Source organism: Mesoplodon mirus, assembly GCF_964341445.2.
Source record: "Mesoplodon mirus genome assembly, chromosome: 3".
NCBI classification, from domain to species: Eukaryota; Metazoa; Chordata; class Mammalia; order Artiodactyla; family Ziphiidae; genus Mesoplodon; species Mesoplodon mirus.
Genome location: NC_138978.1, coordinates 155224727 through 155245262, shown reverse-complemented (window position 1 = coordinate 155245262; position 20536 = coordinate 155224727). Strand labels below are relative to the sequence as shown.

The window sequence follows — 20536 nt, the reverse complement described above, 5'->3', positions numbered from 1 at the left end:
CTAAGAAGAACACACCAGCAGGCCTTCCTGTAAGATCTGGATCAGAGGAGGAAAACATGGGTGAAATGGAAAGGAAAGAGATAAAAGAAAAGGTCTGCTCTTGTTGAAAGGGGGAAAATGTGAAATGGTAGCAGCTACTTGAGGTAACTACTCTCAGGTAGAAAAACTAGGTGGGAGGAGAGATTTGACCTTGCCCTACACTCATCATCTCCTTCCACAGAGAGAACTGACAGGACCTGTGATGACCGAGAGGAGAAGGGCAATGCCAAGGATACTTAAAAAAAGCATGTTACACACAGCATTAAGGTAAGTACAGTAACTACAGCAGCATGTGGTCTTGCTTTGTTTTTAACCCTTTAACTACAAATAAACAGAAACGAGAAAGAGATAGCTGACTATTTAGGGGTTAGATTTCCTAAGGGCTAGAGTTACTCAGAGCAGTGCTTCTCAAACTATCTATGGCAAAAAATCGGTTTTGATATTTTGCAGGGGAGGGGTGGGAAGTAATTTCCCATCTGCTGTGGCATGATACTTTTGTATAGTACAATAAGAATGAATCTAATAGAGAACTGATTATGTGCTTGGATGTTGCAACAATAGCAAAGGACTATGAAAATTTCAAACTCTTACTATTGATTTCTATACATTGTTTTGATCATGGAGCAGTAACAAACATTCCTAGACTGGACCCAACCTCTGGGCCGCACCTGGAGTACCAGTGGGTTTCAAAGAAAAAAATTGGTAAGTGGCTTCAGCCAGGGGTCCAGCCTCATCAGGCCCATCCTCTAGCTCACCCACTACCTGGGTCACACATGACTAAAGGTGGGAAAGCTCGAAGGGTGTCTTTGATTTGGGGATTTTTCAACACAGAAATACCAATTTCTAAACAGGTTTTTGACAGCCATTTTTCAAATCTCCTAGTACTTTTGGTACTGTGACATGAGTAACTAGATCTTAGCCATTCTCTCATGACAGAAAAGAAAGTATATATCTTACCAATTTAACAGTGGACTATTGCTTCTGAAGGTCAATGAGTACTGTTACACAATAACCTAAAAAATAAATGCTTCTGTCTTTTTGTATGTGAATTTTTATGAGCACTTTCAAAAGAACACAAATACTTTTTGAATTATGAGTACCTTTCTTTACAACTTCTGGAAGTCCCTCTGGCTCAGGCTCAGCGTCTTCTGCATCCTCTGCAGGGTGAATACCACTTTTGACTGCTTTCCTGCTTTTTTTAGAAAATTTCTCTGGTGTAGAAGATGTGGTTTCTCCCCCATCCTCCCGAATCCCACCAGACCTTTGCCTCTTGCCTGAAGCTTTATTTTGGCCAGATGATAACTTCTTTTCAGTAGCAGAAGGGACTGGGGATGGTCCTGGAACAACTGAATTCAGCGAAGGAGAACTTCGAAGATTAAGTTTAGATTGTTGTGAACTCAGACGGGCAACCTGTGTTTCTAACATCTCTTTGGCTTTCTCTAATTTCTCATGGCTTATAAGCAGGGAACAGTATTTATCCAGGTATTCGTCTGCCTCCTTGGTTTTTTCTTCAAGGGTTTCTTTCAGTTCTTTCATCTCGGTCATTAATTCATCAACATTAGCATCCACAACAGTACCTGTCAAAAATAAAGCGACACATCATTTGTAACTTGACGCTTCTCTGATTAACACTGGGCATCAGCAAGCAGATAACCTTAGACTTGCTTCTTGATTTTTATTTTTGGGAAGAGTGGCGGAAGGTCTATCTATATATGTTCTTATAGTTCCTGTTTGGGAGGGATGATATCAACATACATATTCTAGTGAGTTACATACTTATTGGGATAGCTTAAACATAACCCACCAAAATCTCAAACTCATATTTCAGCCAATCCATCAAACCTTCTTGTAGTTATCATATGACATCAAATGAATTAATTTATTACATCCCCGATTTCCCCCTGTCCATCCTTTCTATTGTAAGGGAATGAACAGTAAAAGTCGACAGAGAATATAAAGTCACTGCTGTAATGGCTTTGGGAGATAGGAAGGGGCCAGTGATAAGACAAGGCCAAAGTTCTGAAAACCATTTGGAGGCAATGGAGGATCTGATGGACAAGGGCTTGAGAGATACTATAAGGGAAGAGGTCTCAGTAACTTATAGCTGCCTGGTTGGCACTGATTCCATTAGAGACACTCCCTGGAGCCCCAATCCATTCTGAGTACTCTCCTCAGCAGGCAAGACTGTTGACCTCCCACCCATGCCAATTTATGTATGGTCCAGAGAGCCACTTATACTATGCTTGCCATCATCTATCCACACAGAAAAAGCATTCCACTCTGCGGGCGTACGTGGAGAAAAGTGACAGGAAGAGTTGTCCTTTCTTTTTTATTTCACCTCCACACCCAAAAATATAGCCCCCAACCCTTCCATTTAGTTGACCCACCAGGATGGGCCAACGACAAGCAGAATCAGCTGTTTATAAATTACCAATGCCAGCTCAGATGCCGGTCTTCCTTTACATTAGAACTACATCATGGACATCCACATGAAACTCTTCTTGGAAAGGCTCATTAGCAGAAAGGGCTACCAGTTTTTTTGTATGTTTTATAGAACAGAAGATGCAATAATTCTATTTTTAAAATGCAGGCTTCATTCTGAATCCTATTAATGACCCCAAGCTAAGCACAAAATTCTGAAATTGGAAAACGGCTAACGGCTGACAATCAGCATGCAGTCACAGAACAGAGCGCTAACGACACTTCCCACGCAGGCACACCGTAAGTGTGTGATTCACTGGTGGAAAACAGTTTGGGTTCACTGACGGACCCAGTAAACACCGACCTGCTTTCTGTTTCTCTTGTGCAGCTTCAAGATGAGATACCTCTTTCTGCAACATCTCCTTTTCTTCTTCCAGCTGTTTACAGGATTTGATCAACAACTTTATTTTCCCCCGGGCACGATCGTTTTCCTTCTTCAACTTATCTGCATATTTTAGATTTTCCATCTACAAAACAGAAGTAATTCCACTTAAAACCTTGAATTGCTTTTCATAAGCATATGGAAAAATAATACGATATAATTAAGAATCATATGCTGTAAATTTAAGAACTATTATCTTCAAAACAATTCATCTTCTCTGCTCAGTGTCCTAAGTCCCCCCAGTAGACACTGTGGTTTTGTCACTCCCTTTCTTAGGATCAGCAAGCATCAGTCACAGTTCTTAATATAATGTCCTATTAAGTAGCCCACTATGCCTGTGTTTATTCAATAGGAATCACACCGGGAGGTAGGGGCCAAGGGTCCATGCACATACTCTTGGTAGGCCAAACACTCTAGATGACAGAATTGTTCCCTTTTGTGACCTGTACTGTTGCACAATTTCAATACCTAAGATGGCATTTGTTTAGTCACACCAAGTGATACTATGGCTCACAACACAAATTTAAGACCAAATGATATTATGGTTTACAATACAGATTTAAATTTTATAGCAGCTCAAACAAAAAGTGAATAGAATGGTGGCAGAATTATGTCATCAAGCACTTCTCAGTAGCACATGTTCACAGTTCCTTAAGCACAATTGCAAAATCAAAAAAAAAGCTCTGAAAATGATTTCTAGGCAAAACTTGACTTGAACAGATATGAAGGAATTTATTCCTTTATCCCACCTTGTAAAAATATTCATACATTTTTCTGTAGAAATATGAATTTGATTATGAAGTATTACCCCAAGATTCTGATGGGACATTATGTAATATGTGGCATATGCATTGCATTATGCAATATCTAAGAAATGCAGAATTGTAAAACAATCTAGCTCTAAGAGTTTTTGATAAGAGACCATGAACATATAAAGGCAGACAAAACTATTAAAAAAAAAAAAAGAACCTGAGCATCGCATTCATGTTACAAGTAGATTTCATTCTTCGCACATTTCACCTTGAAATAATTTATTAGCAATGTTGCAGTAAATCTGCACTTTCAGAACTTTCTATTTCTGATTCCAACAGTAATTGGATTAGAGATAGATTTAATTCAATTTCAACAATGCTGGGACTTCCCTGTGGTCCAGTGGGTAGCCCTCCACACTCCCAATGCAGGGGGCCTGGGTTCGATCCCTGGTCAGGGAACTAGATTCCACATGCGTGCCTCAAATAAGAAGCCCACATGCCGCAACTAAGAAGTCCACATGCCGCAACTAAAGATCTTGCATGCTGCCACAAAGATCCCACATGCCATAACTAAGACCCAGTGCAGCCAAAATAAATAAATAAATAAGTAAATAAATAAAACAATGCTTATCAACTTCTTCTTCATTAAAATTATATAAGATTTGTATAGACTCAACTAACAATATACCATTTTGTACACGGCATATATATAAATAGACATTCCCCACAGTACAACTGTCGAAGATTAAAAAAAACGAGAAAGTGAGTAAATTAAAACTTAGACCTGAAGCTACTTCTGTCTTGTTATTAAACCTAACATCTCTCATTTTGTAGCAACAGAACATTATTGATCATTAATGTTATTTTGCACTTAGTTTGTATTTTACTGGTATATTTCCTTCACCTTGATAACTGTATAAGGGCCGTAAACATAAGAAATCTATACCTAGTTTTCTGACCTTTACTGAAAAATATTTATTTTCCACGTTCATATTTTACATTCTGGGGGCTTCCCTGGTGGCGCAGTGGTTGAGAGTCCGCCTGCCGATGCAGGGGACACGGGTTCGTGCCCCGGTCCGGGAACATCCCACATGCCGCGGAGCGGCTGGGCCCGTGAGCCATGGCCGCTGAGCCTGCGCGTCCGGAGCCTGTGCTCCGCAACGGGAGAGGCCACCACAATGAGAGGCCCGCGTACCGCAAAAAAAAAAAAAAAAAAAAAAAAAACAAACCCATATTTTACATTCTGGATGGTATTCGTTTTATGAAAAGAATTTTGTGGGTATCAAAACAGCCTCCCTTTCCAGGTAGAATTGCTGTAGCACCTTCTACAGTCTAACAATCCTGAGATTAGGGCTCACCTCCTTTTTTGTATAAAGAAAAAAGTTTTATGGTCCTTGCATGGAAAAGAAAAGGAGAACATACACATACGTGTACCTGAACAAGTGCTTGGCTCACCCTGATCTCCCCATAAGCCATGGTAAAGTGGGTTTGGTGACAGCAGTGAACCTGAAGACCAGTCATGCAAGACTTTCACCACCAAATTATTATTATCCACACCTGGAGGGGCCTGCCCTGATCTGTTATTGGCTTGATCTTCATATCCATCGCAAGAAGTCTCTGACATCCTCTACTTTGAGAGGATTCACTGAGCAATGAATGAAGTTTATTCAAGCTATGGAACTGCAGGCTATCCTCTAATTTTTAAAAACAACTCAGCAGACAACTGATGAATGACATTATTTATGATTACAAAAAAACTTTTTTCATGAAAATTAAAATGAAAGCACTTAATTTCATACTGTTAAAACCACTGTTAGGGCTTCCCTGGTGGCGCAGTGGTTGAGAGTCCGCCTGCCGATGCAGGGGACGCGGGTTCGTGCCCCGGTCCGGGAACATCCCACATGCCGCAGAGCGGCTGGGCCCGTGAGCCATGGCCGCTGAGCCTGCGCGTCCGGAGCCTGTGCTCCGCAACGGGAGAGGCCACAACAGTGAGAGGCCCGCGTACCGCAAAAAAAAAAAAAACAAAACAAAAAAAAAACACCGTTAGATGTATGAACCATTCTAAGTCATGAAGTAATGATAAGTGGACATACCTTGGTTTTCTTCAATTCTTCTAAAATCTCAGTGGTCACTTTCAAAGAATTATTGAGTTCTTCTTTACTGGACTTTAAGAGGTCTATCTCCACCTTCTGGGAGCTGAGACATTCTTCCATAGAAGTCAATTTCTCTCGATATGTCTGGATTTCCATTTCATACTAGGGCAGAAAAATGTTACTTAACCAGGAGGCTCAGGTGAAAATATTGTAAAGAAAACAAACAAAAAAAGGAAACTGCTGTTCCGGGGACCATTACAAATGGTCTTTGCAACTCCCTTACCATTCTACTCCAAGATGGAAATGTATTTTTTAAAAAATCAAGTCATAAAATAAGACGTGCAAGTAACTGGTGGAAAGATAGGGAACTTAATAGGATGGGATGTTCACAGGATTATACATCATAATAATAATGCAGAACACTGACCTTCTTGGAAAAAATGCCTCATCACCATGGTCAACACACTCTCTCCAGTTCCCCCAGTCACCAGACCACACATTTTTACCTGTTTGTTTATGTCCAGAAGCAAAGCCTGGTGTTTATTTTCAGCTTCCTGAAGCCGTAGCTGATATTCAGCTATTTCTTCTCTCATCTTCCCTTGCTTTTCCATCTGGTCTTTGTGTACACAATCCAAACTCTTCTTCAGTTCACTGTTTTCTAGCATGAGCTCCTTCAGTTGACCCTAATGAGAAAAATAATAAAATCATGGGAAGATAATTAAGAACCTGGATATATATATCAACATCTAGAAAATACTGAATACTGAGTACTGGATATATATATCAATATCTAGAAAATACTGAGTACTGAGTACTGTCTTGCCTGTAATAGTTTACAGGCAAGACAATCTATATAGAGTTAATGCTATAATCCTTAGCAATGTACAGTTGACTCTCTGTTTCCCCAGATTTCACATTCACTGATTCAACCAACTACAGAACAAAAATATTCCAAAACACAAATTCCAGAAATTTCCAAAAAGCCAAACTTGAATTTGCTGTGTACCAGCAACTTTTTACACAGCATTAACATTGTATTTACAACTATTTAGGTAGCATTAGGTATTTTAAGTAATGTAGAAATGACTTAAAGTATACACGAGGATGTGTGCAGGTGATATGCAAACACTATGCCATTTTATATAAGGGACTTGAGCATCTGCGGATTTTGGAATCTGGGGAGGGCCTAGAACCAATGCCCCGTGGATACCAAGGGATGACTGTATTCACTTTAAATGGCGATTTCACCTCCAGTGGCAATTTCCTTTGCTCCAGCCCAAGGTTACATCCACGGGCAACACAGAATCTCTGAAACCTCGGTTTCGCTACTAAAACACTCTGGACCAAACCCTCCTAGGCTCCCAGGCTCACTTATTTTTTTGTTTGTTTGTTTGTTTGTTTGTTGGCGGTACGCGGGCCTCTCACTGCTGTGGCCTCTCCCGTTGCGGAGCACAGGCTCCGGACGCGCAGGCTCAGCGGCCATGGCTCACGGCCCCAGCCGCTCCACGGCATGTGGGATCTTCCCACACCGGGGAACGAACCCGTGTCCCCTGCATCGGCAGGCGGACTCTCAACCACTGCGCCACCAGGGAAGCCCCAGGCTCACTTATTTAAGTACTTCTAGTGCAGTAATTTCTTGACCTCATTAGCAGCATCACCACCACCTTCATTCACACTCAAGCCCCTCCAGACTTACATCTTCTTCCTTGTCCAGCTTAGATTCCATCTTCTATCAGTTTAAGAATTTCCTTCCAAAGCCCCCCACCCCTCTTCTGCCCTTCTCTCCCTTCACTGTGCAGGACTATCAAAACTGCAGTCCTATGGCTTCCCTGGTGGTGCAGTGGTTGAGAGTCCGCCTGCCGATGCAGGGGACACGGGTTCGTGCCCCGGTCCAGGAAGATCCCACGTGCCGTGGAGCGGCTGGGCCCATGAGCCATGGCCGCTGAGCCCTCGTGTCCGGAGCCTGCGCTCCACGACGGGAGAGGCCCACGTACCGCAAAAAAAAAAAAACCAAACCCCTGCAGCCCTAGAGGTATCTGGCTTCTCCGTGCCTGACCCCAAATAGCTGTTTCTATATGTGTTTATATACATGCTGTGTCCACTTCCTCATCAACCGTTCACTCCTCAACCCACTCCAACCTGCTTTCATCCCAGCTCCTCCTGAAATGGCTTTTCACGGCCTCGTTAAGCTCCATGTTGGAAATCCCAGGAGCACTCTTCAGCCCTCATCTCATTCGACCTCCAGGTAGAATCTGCTGCTGCTGACCACTCCTTCGGTCTTGAGAGAGCCTCCATGCGTCGCTTCTAGAACATGACACTCTCCTGGTTGGCCTCATCTTGTCTTCTCAGTTTCTTTGCTGGTTCTTCCTTCCCCCATCTCACCCTACATGCTGGAGGGCATCTGGGCTAGGCCCTGAGCCATCTTCTCTTCTCCATCTATGTTTTCTACCATTCCCATAATTGTTTAAACACTACCTATATTCTGAACTAGCCAAGTTCATGTATCCACCCTAAACGTTCCCTTCAATCTCCAGCCTCGTGTTTGGTGTCACTTTAGATTCTACTCTAGTTCTTTACCATGCCTTTCTACTGCTCCAAACTTCTTTCCTAGTATTTTCCATCTGACTCCAGACACAATGACTTCCTTTCCATTTCTAAAATGTACAAAGATCTTTCTAATTTCAGAGATTCTACCACTCCGCTCTCTAGACCTAGAAGGCTCCTTTGTCTGCCCTGTTGGTCACGTGGCTGATGCCTTGCCCTGCACGTGACATTCTCTGGCCACCCCATCTAAATTAGTTTCTTCCTTACCCCACACTCCACTTCCCAAATATTCTGCAGTGAAGAATCTTGTTTCCTTTATAGCACTTAACAGTTTATGATTATTTGATATATTTCCTATGTAATGATTTATTGTATGTCAAGATGGTAAGTTCTGTGAGTGCAGGAAGAACCACAGGACAGCTATCGCCCACCATTCTATCCTCTGACCTTAGCCGTGTTTATAGAATGAATAGCCATTGCAGACGAACACGCTCATATGTATGGCCTTGAGGCTGAACACCTAGCTTTCCTTTTTAGTAGAGCCTATAAATGAAAGACAAATAACAATATACTTGGGATACTCCCAGGCTGCTCAGTACCAAAGGAGATTTTAGCAGATGCAGGACTCAAATATCATCCACAGGAACTCCTTCCACACAGCATTGCCAGAAAATTCCATGAGCCAATTGCTGAGATTAAATGCCAAAACTTTTCAATTTTCATTACATTAAATACCACATTTAAAGAAAAGCACTAACCTCCCCAACTCCTTATACAGGCCATTACAAATATCGTTTCAACTTTTTGTGATTACTCTGGGTCATAATCACAATTCTATTTTGCTGTCCTTTTCTGAGAATTACTTAGGGATGAAGTTGCACAAGGACTACATGAATATAGGAGTGTTTACCATTTGCATGCATGGTAGCTGCTACCTAAGACTTGGTGTTAAAGAGATTCAGGAGAAAGCGCATGAATCAGCAATGTCTATTGGGGACCAGCAGTGGGAGTGGCAGCCCAAATGCTATAGTTCTGCCACAACCTGCCCTAAAATAGCACCCCAAGACTGCTCCAACTTTACATCTTACTATGACTTTCTTTCTGTTACTTTGTAAGTTCTTTGCAAGTTCAGTGCATTTGTCTCTAGCAATGTTCTGGCTTGTAATCTGTGGCAGGCTAGGACAACGCCTACTGAAAGCGGCATGAAATCCATTTCTGGTATGCGTTAATGTAGTTACAAGGGTCATCTTCTATGAAAAAAATAGTTGGGCTCCATGACAGGTATTTTCTTGTGTTCAGGGGCCTCGCCTGACTCCTTCCGGGCTCATGACAGTGCTGGATGGCGAAAATTACTGCAGGTCTGATCATGACATAAACTTGGGTTACTCTTTTCAAAAGCTAAAAATAAAGTCTGGTACATTACAGAAGGTCTTAACAAAAACAAACAAGGAGAGAGTGCACAAGAATTATCAGAGTGTAATGAATCTGTCACAGAGAAACTTACTTTTCTGCTCTTTATTTCTTCTGACACTAATTTTAAATCTTCAGTTAGCCTGTTTTTCTCCCTACTAAATTCTTCTTTCAGCTCCGTCGTTTTCTGTACCATGGCATGCATTTCCTTCTGCAGCTCAGTTTCCTTCACAGTCATTGTGTTTACCTGAAATTTCATCTTCGTTAGGATCTGCTTATGGTTGTCTGTTTGATCAAATTAGTCACTCTTATACAGCATATTCACGACATTCGCTTTAGCCTCCAATAATAAAATAAAACCCAGCTAATCCTCCCTTTACTAATCCACTCAACTAATATTCTCAAAACCTACTGGTAAGCTTACCTTTTCTTCTCTGCAAGATTTAATAAGACAACAATAAGGAAAGGAATGACAAAGAAAGATAATACTACCAAGTCTTAAAATCCTTCATAGAAGTAATGATTTGAATTAAACTTAAATATCAGAGAACATTGTACGAGGCAGTGACTTAATCTGTCAGCTCTTGGATCTCTTACTAATTCTCCAATGCCATGCTAAAAAGCAAGAAACATGACTATGATTCATTAAAACCAGTTAAAGCAGCATTTTTTACATTCATCCCTATATCAGATTGAAACAGCCTGGTATAGTTTGTCTAACTGTCTCCACCCATAACTGCCATACAAAAACTTGAAATTCTTGGAAAATACAGAGGTATGATTGATTGTATTTTCTGGACAGTCTCTTAATATTTGTCCAGTAAAAACTTAATTTGAAGGAATCACTTTCCTAGGTCAGTAAGTATAGGGCAAAAACTTAATTTTTCTTTAATAATTAAGCTTCCAGATGGCAGATTTTCCCTTTAAACACCAGCTAACAGAACAGGAGACTGCCCGAAGAGAAGGTACAAAAGAGGGAGCTGAAAGCACAAAATCCCCAGGACGTGCCCTGGGAGCCATGAGGGTTCTATCAGTTACAATTGTGTCAGTATCTTTAATAGTTCTTTCTCCTAAAGGCAAAAAAAAGGCAGGGCAGCAGCAAAGGGGATCCCTACTGATTCTAACTGATATCTGCTATACTCTCTACAGCAGTGGTTCTCAACTGGGTATGGGTATGGGGGCTACTATTCTGATGTACTATGAGAAAGGAACCATGCACAACCCAAAAGCTTCTGCCCTGTCCAGGTGCCACAGTGAAAACCATGCCAATCCATAGAAGTGCCCCACGGAAGTGTGTGCCAAAGCAAAGGGTCACCACTGCTGGAGCCAACTCAATGTCCCCACAGTTCAAGACCCCAAAAGCCTTTACAAAGTTTGGTCCAATACTGCAAACACTATCCAGAAGGAAACAACTCACACAGTGGTTGACCCTCCCGCGTGACAACACATTCAAAGGTACAGAGATAAAGCCACTTACTTTTTCAACAAAGGACAGTTTTTCCATTTTTGTCAATTCAAGCTCTTTCTCCAGATCCTTGGAAGAATTCTGCAGAGCTTCTAAGGTGTCCTGCAAAGTGTCATGTTTGGATTGCAGCACCTGGGTCTTCTGCTCCAATTCCACCATCTGATTTTCCAGTTTTGTTCTTTGCTCCTCCCAAAGTTGCTGTTCTCCTTCCATCTGCGACAGTTTAGAGACCAGCTGCTCTTGGTCTTGAATATAATTTTTTAGTATCCTGATTTCTTCATCCTTTTTCTCTAGTTTCTGTTTGCCATCTTCTACTTCTTGAATGAGGCCATTCACAGAAGACTGCAAAAGCATGTGATTGCTTTTGGCCTCGTCAAGGCCCTGTAGCAGTTGAGCCTTCTCATGTTCAAGGGAATCTACTTGACTACTCAGGCTCTGTTCTTCCGCCTTCCAGGTCTCCTGGTCATCACACAAGGCTGCTACTTCCTCACTTATCTCTTTCAATTGTGTTTGCAGTATCTCCACCACAGCTTTAGATTCTTCTTTCATCTGTTCTTTTTCTTGCTCTTTTTCTTGCAATAGATTTTCAAATGAAGAGTTTAACGTTTCTAATTCAGACACTCGCCCTTGTTCTTTTTGTAATTCTTTTGTCAGATCTTCTTTTTCTGACCTTGTATTGACGAGATCTAACTCCAAAGCTCTCAGATTTTGGGCCATCTCCTCTATTTTTGCTTTCAGGGTCTCTACCTCTGCTTTGGACTTCTCAGCCTCAAGAATCACATGCTCTTGGTTTTTTCCTGATACCTCTAGTTCTCTTTCAAGGTTCTCAACTGTATCCTTAAGCAAAGCTGCCTGATGCTCACTTTCCTTCAGTTTTTCTAAGATATGGAGCTGCTTCCTTTCATTAGTATCTAGGTGGACTTTCAGCTTTCCAATGTTATTTCTCAGCTGATGTACTTCCTGCACTGGGGAGTCCAGACTCTGTTCTTCCGCCTTCCAGGTCTCCTGGTCATCAAACAAGGCTGCTACTTCCTCACTTAGCTCTTTCAATTGTGTTTGCAGTATCTCCACCACAGCTTTAGATTCTTCTTTCATCTGTATTTTCTCTAGCTCCTTTTCTTCTAATACACTTTTCAATGAAGAGAGTAACGTGTGTAATTCAGACATCTGACCTTGTTTTTCTTGTAGTTGTTTCACCAGATTTTCTTTTTCGGACCGTATGGTGACAAGGTCTAAATCTAAAGTTTTCAGGCTTTCAGTCATCAATTCCATTTGTGTTTTTAGGGTCTCCACCTCTGCTTTGGAATTCTCAGCATCAAGAATCACCAGCTCTTGGTTTTCTTCTGCCATGTGCAATTCCCTTTCAAGGGTCTCAACTTTATCCTGAAGCGAGTCGTTCCTACGCTCGCTTTCTTTCAGTTTCTCTGAGATGTGGAGCTGCTTCTTTTCATCGGCCTCAATGCGGACCCTAAGTTTCTCAATGCCTCTTCTCAGCTGGTGCACTTCCTCCTGCGTTGAGCTCAGCCTCACCGCGACCTCGCCTTTCTCCATCAGTGCAGCCTCCAAGGCCTTGGCGACGGTCAGCTTTTCATGCTCCAATTCACTCAGTTTGGTCTGCAGGCTCTCGGATTCCCTTATGAGTGATTCTGTCTCTTTATTCAGTTGTCTGACTTGGTTTTCCAGCTCGCTTCTTACCAAAGACAGTGCCTGAGAATCCTTTTCCAAACTCTGCAGCTGCTCTTGGAGATGTAGACACTCATCTTGATGAGATTCGAGCTCTCGTATTTTCTCCTTCATCTTTTCAGACATCTGATCCAGCTCTTGATTTTCTTTTGACAAAGTATCTAACTCTCCACGAAGCTGGTCTCTCTCACTTGTGACCACCAAGAGTTCTTCCTCAAGACAGGTTATAACTTTCTGCTTATTTTCATTGTCTTTTTCTAAAAACAGCTTCTCTGTTTGAACTACCTCTAAGTTGGCTTCCGCAGAGAGGGAGTGATGCTCTGTGCTACCTCTCTCAGCTTTCATCCTCTGCAGCTCATTTTCCACATTGAGACATCTCTCTCTCCAGTTGTCGGTCACCTTGGCTACCTCATCTTCAATACCTTCATGTGACAATTTATCTGTGCCCATTTCTAAGTTAGAAGTGAGGCCTCCCGAACTTTCTACTCTCTGGTTATCACGAGAAAAGGATTCCAATTTTTCACTGAAATCTGATTTTTCTTTAAGTTCCTCAACTATTTTTTCCAATTCTATACATGTTGCAATCTTGGTAGTTAGTTGTACTTCCTGTAAATTGAGTTTTGAGTCTAACTCTTTGATTTCATTGAGCAAGCTTTCAACTTTTTGGTCACGTTCCTTTATGCCATGAAGTAATCTCAAGTTCTCATTTGATGTCTCTTTTACCTGCAGTTGGAGATTCTGAATGGTTACCTGATTCTCCAGAAAATCCATAGGTACCGAAGCATCAGGACCAGAAAGTGACAATTCGGAAATGCATTCTGAACAGCCCTGGGCTGTGTCTTCCACTGGGGTCCCGTGACTGGTTTCTGGGGGCTGCTCCCCGGACCACTCTCCTATAAGTTTGACTGCACTCGTCTTAGTTATTTTCTCCATCTCTAGACTGAGGTCCTGCTGAACATCTTTTTCACAAATCTGATGAATCTCATGCTTTGGTGTCCTCTCTTTAGTTTCTGAAGTATATTCTTCCGATTCTCTTATGTCACAGCTATCGTTTGCACCCAGAATAGCCTGTAGTTGTAAGATATAATGAGAAGGCACTTTATTTTTCAAGAAGAATCAAAATAGAATAAATAGGCTGAATTATAGTATTCTTTTTGAGAAACTGGCTACTTGCTTCTTCTAAACACATCTCTTCAAAGGGCATTCTTCCCACCAAATTCACCTCTCTCCATCCAAATATTCAACACAATTAAACAAACATTCAGTAAGTGTTCTCTATGGGCAAGATACTGGGTATTTATCATGAAGACAAACCCTTCAGGGTCAGTTACTTGATCATCTAAATTGTGATGTAGTTACATTTCAAATTTTTTTTCTTGCTAGCAATATGCTAGGTAACCTAAATATAAATTTTCTTTGGGATTATCAAATAAGAGGCTAACAAATTCCACATAAAATGGTCGGCTTCCATCTTCAGCATTTATGATATTCTTCGATAAGAGAAGGCAGTAGGGTTTCATGACCAGATTCCCAGCCCAAGGACTTAATCACAGATCCAGCACCTACTATATTGTTGGATAAATCACATGTTTGAACCTCACTTTCTCTTCTCTGTAAAATAGGGATCTGCTACTTTGACAACAACTGCTGTCACGTCTCACCTGCCCTCCCTACCTTACAGAGGTAGAGGGAGGGAATTAAGTGAGTCTCATTGTCTGTAAGCCATTACCAGTTTAGCTGGTAGACTAGAAAAGAGAAAGGTATAAGTAACTGAACAATTTCATATTCTGTAAAGAAAGAAATATCTCTTTGAATGACTGATATCAAATCAGACTGATATCAAATTTGATATCCAAATTTGTACCAAGCAAATTGTCAGAAAAGTATCCAGAAATACATAATAAACTGCAATATTTAGGTTCATGACTATAACTCTAACATTAAAAACAGTCTGAAAAAGGCAAGAGAGGTTAAAATTCATATCACCTTACAATTCCTAAGTTCCAATTTGATATTTAATGTGCTTTATCAACTCACAAAGAGTGAAAACACGTCCTGAAGAACATGTTCTGACTCTCTAACATGATTTTCTCCAGGAGTCTTTAAAAAACATCTTTAGTAATGTCCAATATAATAGTGTGTAAAGATAATCATGATAGAAATTTACTCCCCAAATAAAGCTGACTCACTTTCCTAAAGTTCTGGTCTATTTTTTCAAAACTTTGGTATATTTTGTTCTTATGTCCTTGAACCCTAAAAATATTTTAGTTTAGATTTAATTTCGATTTCAATTCAACAAACATTGATTGCGTGCCTACTAGGCACTTGATTCGAGAAATAGCATGTCAGTCCCACATACTTACATCTTCTATGTCGGTGCCAAGCAGAGACCGAGAGCTTAAGTCCAGACCTTGAAGCTGGAGTCGCGCTACTTCAAGCTCAAGTGTGAGGTGTTCCGTGTGTTTCTTTTCTGCCGCCAACTTGGACTCCATCTCTGCTGTCACGCTTGTCAGCTTCTGCTGCCACTGTTCATTTTCTGACAAATACTGCTTCCTGAGACAGTCAAGCTCTTCCCTTGAAGAACTTAGTAGCCGTTCAAGTTCTTCGATTTCCTTATTTTTCGTAATCCCTTGACTTTCAATTTTCTCTTCTAGCTTCTTGAAGGACTGCAGGTACATCTGACAGACAGTCTCAAGTTCTTCAACGCTCCTCACCGGGGCAGAGGGGATTTCTTTCTCAGTCAGATTCTCCTCCTCCAGACTACTGCAAGAGACCTCCTCTACACTGGAGTGGTTTGCCAAAACAGTCCTGTCTAAATTATTCAAAAGGGATGTTTCTCCCATATGCTCTAAAAGATCTTTGTAAAAAGAGGATTCTATTGCATTACCAGGGCTGTCAGTCACCCCAGAGAGTGACAAGGACAGAAAATGCTTCTCCCCAGGTCCTGGCATCACCTCCTTTACCAAGTCACCTTGAGAGTTTCTCAGACTCGTGGACAAGACTGAATTTTCAGCCTTTAATGTGTCAATGTAGGACTGTAGCTCTGACATCTTAGAGCTCATCTGACAGTGCTGATCATGTAAAATTTTGTGTTCACTCTGTAAAGATGAGAATTTCTCCTGTAATTCAGCAAAGTGCACGTGAACTTCTTTGTTTGACACTGTCAAATGCTCATAGGAATTACTGTCATCCAAAGGATTTAAGGACACAGACGTCTGCTCATCTTGCTGTTCACCAAATTCACTTTCTGGCATTTCTTTCACGAACTCACCTTGGAGAAGTCCATTTTCGTCATTTAATATTTTAACTTCATTTACTAGTTTCCCTACCTCTTCTGCCATTTTGCTAGTTGCTGTGACACATTCTGATCTTGAGTCATTTAGCTCAGATATGAGTTCAAGCTTTTCCACCTGCAACGCCTCACACATCTTCTCTAACTCGTCCAGCTTGTTCATTGCCGTCTGTAGAGAGCACTGCAGGTGGGCATTGTCCTGCTGACTTGTTGACAACTCGTGAAGCACCGAAATATATTTTTCCTCTGGATCTATTTCAAAGTTTCCAAGGCCGCTAGTATCTTGTGACTGAGTGCCTTGTTGCACATCTCCAGTTTCTAATTCTCCTCTAATTTGTAATCTGTGCTGTAGGTACTCCTCCTTCTCACTCTCCTGAAGTTTTAATTCCATGTTTCTCACTTTAGTTTCTACTTGCGCCAGTTGCACATTATAACTGTCTAGAGAAGCATCTTTAACTTCAAGGTCCATCGGAAGTTGAACATGACATGTATTTATCTTCCTCTCTGCTACTTTCACAGAGTCTTGAATTGGTTCCAATTCTAGATGCTGATGCTCATGTTTCATCTTCATTAATTCCATCAGGTGCTCCTTCTCTTGTAATAAGGCATTAACTTCCTGTTGCATCTTACTTTGTTCTTCCTTTAAAGTCATGATTTCTTGCTTTAAACTGTCAGCCTCCCTCTTGGAATTGCTTTGGATATCTGTAATCTCAGATCTCAGGGCCTGCTGCACTGTCTCCAACTCTAGTATTAAACTCTGGTTTCTTTCTTCAGCTAATGCTAATTGTGATACAAATGCTTGGTGTTCCCTTGCAAATGTTTCCTTTAGCTGTCCCAATTCATTTTTTCTCTCTTCACAAACACTCGTGCATTCATTCAGCAAGCATTCTAATTTAGAGTTCTTTTCCTGCTCTGCTTTATATTTTTCACTAAGATCCCGAAATGCATTTCCTGTTTCTTCACATCTTTGGAGTAAAGTAAGTCTTTCTTGTTTGTACTGGTCAGATAACTCTGAAATGCTTTTGTCTCTTTCATCTATACAGTTTGAAAAACTCTCAGTTTTTTGGAGCAAGTTCATCTTCTCTTGGGTTAAGGTTGCATTAATTTCCTTGAGAGTACCATTCTCTTGGGTCAGCTCTTCAATGTCCTTTTTATCAAGAGAAATGATGGAACTCATTTCCTTTTTCTCCAAGCTCAGAGTTTCAGACAAAAGTTGTAGCTCTTTTAGAGATTCCTGAAGTAAATCGTTACTCTTTCTTAATTCTTGAATCTCTGCCTGCTCAGTTTCTAACTTTTCATTCAAAAGTTGTAACTCTCTTTCCTTGCTCTCCAAGGCAACTAAAGTTTCAGCAACAACATTCTGATGAACAGAAGTGTCTTCTTGTAACTTACTAATTCGTTGACTTGTTTCAGCCACAAAACTTTGATGCATCTGTTCTGCTTTCATGAGATTTTCTTCAATTTCCCCTTTGATTTGCACCAATTCTTCACACTGCTTTTGCAGATCTGAGTTCATCTGCTTTTGAGACTCTAATGAAAATTCAAGAGAAACGACTCTGTTTTGTAACATGGATGAGCTTTTTGGACTTTGGTCTGTTTCTAAATGGCATTCGCTCCTTTCTTGTTCTTCAATTATATTTGCAAAGGAATTATTCACTGCAGACTGCTGTTCAAATGCCAAAAGACTTCTCTGATGAGGCTCATTTGTCACCACAGAGGAATCTCTGGATTTTAGCAGATCCCTGAGGCTCTCAGATTCAGCATGCAAGTCTTGGTAACGCTGGTCTTTGTCCATTATTTCACTTGACAGTGACTGAAGCTTATCTTCTAGATCTTCAACTTGCCCAGTAAGCTGAGAAATTTTCAAACACATATTTTCTATTTCCTTCTCATGTTTCTGATCTGAGAACTCGGCTTTCTGTTGTAGTTCTCCATAAGCTTGCTTCTGTGTCTCTGCCTCTGCAGTCTTGCTGTCTATCACATTGTGAAGGTTCCTGATCTCGACATTTAGATTTTCTCTTTCCATCTCCAATGTTCTTACCCTCTCATTATATTCGTGACTTTTTATTTGTTGTGTCTTAAGACAGGTTTCCAAGTGATTAATTTTACTCTGCAAGCTTTCCTTTTCTGATTCCATCTGATTTAAAAGTTGTTCATTTTCACTTTTCCAGCGAGAAAACAGAGTTTTCTCTTCTTTCAATTCTTCATATTCTTTCTTCTTTAATTCCAAAGCACTCAATAAAGCTTCGGACTCTCTCTCTGTTTTGCTTAACTTTTCATTCAGTTGTTCAATGTGATGTTCCCTTTTCTTCAAAAGGTCTTGAGAACAATCTCGCTGCTTTTCCAGATCAGCCAAGGCAAGCTTCAGTTTCTCTAAAGTCAAGGAATTCTCTTGCTGATTTATTTTTTCTTGAAGATCTCTTAACATGGTTTCCTGAGACGTATTCTTAGCTATGAAAAAAAATATTTTTTAAGTTGTCATGGTTTTAATAAATATTTATTCTACAAGAATTCTAGACTCTAAAAAAAAAAAAAATCCAAACAAACTAACAGCTTCTCAAGTCCTGTACAAACTGGCATTATTGCCTGCATACCTCCTTGAAAGTAGATCACCTGATAATTATCTAAGCTTATATAAAGACAATGAGAAAATTTTCCTTTTCAGGATGGCAATACATTTGTTTATCTCCTTTCTCAGCAGCTTAAGAAAGTGTTGTTGTATAAAATACCAAGGGATTATTTTCTTAAGCACGTGAAACTTTCTTTTATTCTTTTTCCTTGTATGTGTTTATGTATATGCATATTTTTGCCCTTTGGAAATACTTATTCAAGGAGAGAAAAGTGTGACAAGAGCAGCACTAAAATGGAAATATCTCAGGAATACTATGGAGTATTCCAGTTTTCTCAGAAAAGTAAATAACTTCTTCGCCATTTTAGCCAAAAAATACATAGGATCAGGCATAAGTACTAGAGTATAAAGTGCTACAGGGAATTATACTCAATATTTTGTAATAACTTATAAGGGGAAAAAATCTGAAAAAGGATATATGTGTGTGTGTGCATGTGTGTGTGTATATATATAAAACACAATCACTGTGCTGTACACCTGAAACTGACATGTAAATCAACTATACTTCAACTAATATATATATATCTTAATAGTATATGGTGCTATATATTAGTAACTCTCGAGGCCTACGTGTGAGTATCACTTAGAAGCAATATCTCCCCACATCCTGGCCCCTCACAGTGAGGGTGGTGCCTGTGAAGATGAGAATCATCAGGAAGATGTCACAAACTCCATTACCACCTGTCCTCTGCCTAAAAACTCCCCTCTGCCCACTGGCCTCTCCTAGTTGAGAATAACCACACTGCTTTCATTCAACAATAATGGGAAGGCTTCCCAAGTATGTTGAGGAAGAATAAAAGTTGAGAATCTCAATAGCAGATGAAAAAGGTAGCATGTATTATAAACTCAGATGTAACTAGAAATCATTCCTATTTTTAGCCCCCTAATCTCAGTCTACATACTGAGAGTGGAAGGCTGGTGGAGATATCGCCACAGGGGATATCAGTCCACTTTGCGTGTGAGGACCTCGAACAATGATACTGGTGACCATCACTGAAAAACGCCCTAACCCTTTCTTTTCCTATAGTTTTCTTTCCAAAAAGCTGAAGATTGACATTTCTACCTCCTGTCATGGAAAAATTGAAAGCTGTCTTAGGGAGACTGGAATTTAAAAAAGAAAACAGTCACAGAGAAGTGTGACACCCATTCCACAAGTCAGGTTAAAAGAAATCCAAGATGTGCAAATACCTCAGGGAGAACATAAGTGTAAGTAAAGACTCAAGGCACATATACATAAATGTGAAACGAACAGTGGATTCATTTGGTGTATACAGCATCATTCTATGGCTATACAGAGAATAAGGAAATAAAATCATTCAGTCAAGTAAGCCATCCCAAAACAATGGTCACTAAGGGCTGGGAAAACATGCATTTAACATAGGATTTTCCATTATAAGGGAAATGGCGAAGGGTGAGAAGATGCGCCGTCTGGATGTAACTAACAAACACATTTGAGACACAAAATAGCACTCTGGGGCGAGAGACAGCGCCGACAATTTACTTTTGTGTGGAAAATATTTACCCTTCTGGTTTCAAAGTGCTGAAAACCAGGCATCTGGGGACTCAGTGTGTTCCAATAAAATAAAAAAAAAAAAAGTCCAGCTATCACTCTGGAAACGAAAAAGTGGAAAAGCAAAAACTTTTTCCACATCAACTGCAGGCATCTCTCTCTGGGAGAAGATATGGAAAAATTCAAAGAAGCTTCTAATGATATCCATCCTCCCTCATGGGGACATTAGCCTAGAGAAAGAACTCAAAAACGCTAC

At 40.5% G+C, this 20536-nt stretch overlaps 1 protein-coding gene across 3 annotated transcripts in view; it reads right to left on the bottom strand.

Annotated features, from left to right (window-relative positions):
* CENPF (centromere protein F) overlaps positions 1 to 20536 on the bottom strand; it is a 65160-nt gene that overhangs the window by 8297 nt on the left and 36327 nt on the right. For all 3 annotated transcript variants that reach the window (XM_082612920.1, XM_082612922.1, XM_082612921.1), the window contains 7 exons: positions 15213 to 18592; positions 11179 to 13917; positions 9796 to 9948; positions 6254 to 6430; positions 5748 to 5909; positions 2825 to 2987; positions 1140 to 1616 (listed from right to left, as the gene is read on the bottom strand). In XM_082612920.1, coding sequence (XP_082469046.1) covers positions 1140 to 1616; positions 2825 to 2987; positions 5748 to 5909; positions 6254 to 6430; positions 9796 to 9948; positions 11179 to 13917; positions 15213 to 18592 — 7251 coding nt within the window. The remainder of the gene's footprint in view (positions 1 to 1139; positions 1617 to 2824; positions 2988 to 5747; positions 5910 to 6253; positions 6431 to 9795; positions 9949 to 11178; positions 13918 to 15212; positions 18593 to 20536) is intronic.